The 2,500-nt window shown below is 37.7% G+C and overlaps 1 protein-coding gene across 1 annotated transcript in view; it reads left to right on the top strand.

Annotated features, from left to right (window-relative positions):
- Nucleotides 1–2,500, top strand: part of itga6l (integrin, alpha 6, like) — a 13,513-nt gene that overhangs the window by 3,023 nt on the left and 7,990 nt on the right. The window contains exons 2-7 of the mRNA XM_051860722.1: nt 177–304; nt 488–579; nt 709–946; nt 1,033–1,143; nt 1,518–1,734; nt 1,866–2,071. Of these exons, the coding sequence (XP_051716682.1) occupies nt 177–304; nt 488–579; nt 709–946; nt 1,033–1,143; nt 1,518–1,734; nt 1,866–2,071 (992 nt within the window). The remainder of the gene's footprint in view (nt 1–176; nt 305–487; nt 580–708; nt 947–1,032; nt 1,144–1,517; nt 1,735–1,865; nt 2,072–2,500) is intronic.

Here is a 2,500-nt window from a genome sequence, read left to right as displayed (position 1 = left end):
CTGTCTGTCTGTCTGTCTATCTATCTGTCATCTATCTATCTATCTGTCTGTCTGTCTGTCTATCTCTCTCTCTCTCTCTCTCTCTATATATATATATATATATATATATATCTGTCTGTCTATCTGTCTGTCTATCTATCTATCTATCTATCTAATGACATCATTTGTATCTTCAGATTGCTGATTGGAGCACCTCGTGCTAAAGCATTGCCCATCCAAAATGCCAATATATCTGGAGGTCTGTACAAATGCAAATTCACAACACAATCTGATGAATGTGAACGCATTCCTGTCGACATAGAAGGTTGGTTGTGGGTTACTTGATTTATGTTCTGTTACTTTAACACTTGTTTCTACATTTTTATGAGTCAGCTGCATCACTGAATATTGTAATAATCAAGTACTTTTTATTGTGTTTGTTATTTAATAATGCAAGCAGTTAAAGTAACCCAAAAAGCATTCTAAACTCTCTATTCTATACTGACAGCTCGTCCTAAGTATAGGGTAGGAGAAGACTACAGAGAAAACCAATGGCTTGGTGTTCGTGTCCGAAGTCAGGGACGAGGAGGCAAAGTAGTGGTAAAGATTTTGTACTGTTAATTTCAACTAATTCATTGTGAAAACAATTTATTTAAAGTTAACACCTCAAACTTAAACTATATTTGTGTACATATATAGATGCTAATGACTATGCTCTGTTTTATCTAGACTTGTGCCCACAGGTACCAGGATTGGAGTTTTACCAACCAGCGGTTATTGGGCAGATGTTTTGTCCTGGAACAGGACCTTAAATTGGTGACGGATGAAGTGAGCACAAGATCATTTTGTTGGAGTCGGGAAACAGATAAGCACAACTTTGGATACTGTCAACAGGGTCTCTCTGTAGCATTTTCCAAAGACAGCAAATATCTTGTTTATGGAGCTCCAGGAGCCTATGATTGGAAAGGTACTACAAAGCTTTATTTGAAAGTCTATAGTATTGAGTATCTTGCAACCTATAATTTATAATAACTTCTCATTTTCACACGTAAGGCACTGTGCACATGGAGCCTGTAGATGATTTCTCTCTGGAGACCTATGAAACAGGAGATGATAATCAGCTTCAACCTAAGCTTATTCCTGTGGACATCAGCAGCTTTTTAGGTGATCATGGTCAACCTACTACTGTGTACCAGAGGCCAACCTACAGTACAATTGTCTAGAATGCAGATCTGTTCAAAATAATATATTACTGTAAATCTTGATGCTTCCACTTATGTGATGCAGTAGTTTGCAACACATTAGAATACATCAGCAACTATAAAATAATGAGGAATAAATTTTCTTTGAAACATGCTGTAACTTTCTGAAGTTTAAAAGAGCATTTATTGTAACTAAGCCACCAACAAATGACTCATTCTGAACGTAAGTATTAGTGGACCTCAGGTGAAACATTTAATGATAAAATATGTATTATTTGACTCTTTTAAATCTGATATCATCTATTTATCAACAGTTTTCCTTCTGTTATTTCTCAGGCTTTGCTTTAGATACTGGGATGAACCTTATGAAGAAAGGAGAGCTGAATGTTGTGGCGGGAGCTCCGCGCTCATTCCACAGTGGGGAGGTTTTGTTGTTAAGACCAGAAGAAAAGGCAGGGTCAAGGAACTTGAAAGCTGAATACATTCTTCAAGGTCCAGGTTTGGCCTCCTCCTTTGGCTATGACCTTGCTGTTCTTGACTTAAATGCAGATGGGTGAGTTTACACTAGAAATAGACACAATTATGACTAAACAGGATGTGATTGTAAAATGTCTTATGTAATCACAGGGCATTATACATTTACAAGTTTATTATGTATTAGAGATGATGTCTTTATTGCCTTAGGTGGGATGACATTGTTGTGGGTGCACCTGAGTTCTGTGAGAAAAACATGGATGAAGATGTAGGAGGGGCTGTGTACGTTTACATCAACCAAGCTAAAGGACAACACTGGAACCAAATCAAACCAGTGTGTCTGTACGGGAAAAGGGACTCCATGTTTGGACTAGCAGTGGCGCACATTGGGGATATCAATCAAGATGGATACCAAGGTTGAATGAAAGGTTATATTTACTTAAAGGATTAGTTCACTTTCAAATGAAAATTAGCCCAAGCTTTACTCACCCTCAAGCCAACCTAGGTGTATATGACTTTCTTCTTTATGATGAACACAATCTGAGCAATATTAATAAATATCCTGACGCATCCGAGCTTTATAATGGCAGTGAACAGGGGTCAAGAGTATGAGCTGAAGAAAGTGTCTCCATCTACATCCATCCATCATAAACGTACTCCACACGGCTCCGGGAGGTTAATAAAGGCCTTCTGAAGCAAAGCGATGTGTTTGTGTAAAAAAAATATTCATATTTATGAGTTAACAAGTTATGAAGTAAAATATCTAGCTTCCACCAGACCGCCTTCCGTATTCAAGCTACAAAGAAAGTGTAAACTGGCGTCGCGTCAGTTACACTTTTTCCATA

Source organism: Ctenopharyngodon idella, chromosome 14, assembly GCF_019924925.1.
Source record: "Ctenopharyngodon idella isolate HZGC_01 chromosome 14, HZGC01, whole genome shotgun sequence".
Lineage (NCBI taxonomy): Eukaryota > Metazoa > Chordata > Actinopteri > Cypriniformes > Xenocyprididae > Ctenopharyngodon > Ctenopharyngodon idella.
This window is presented reverse-complemented; position numbering and strand designations above follow the sequence as displayed.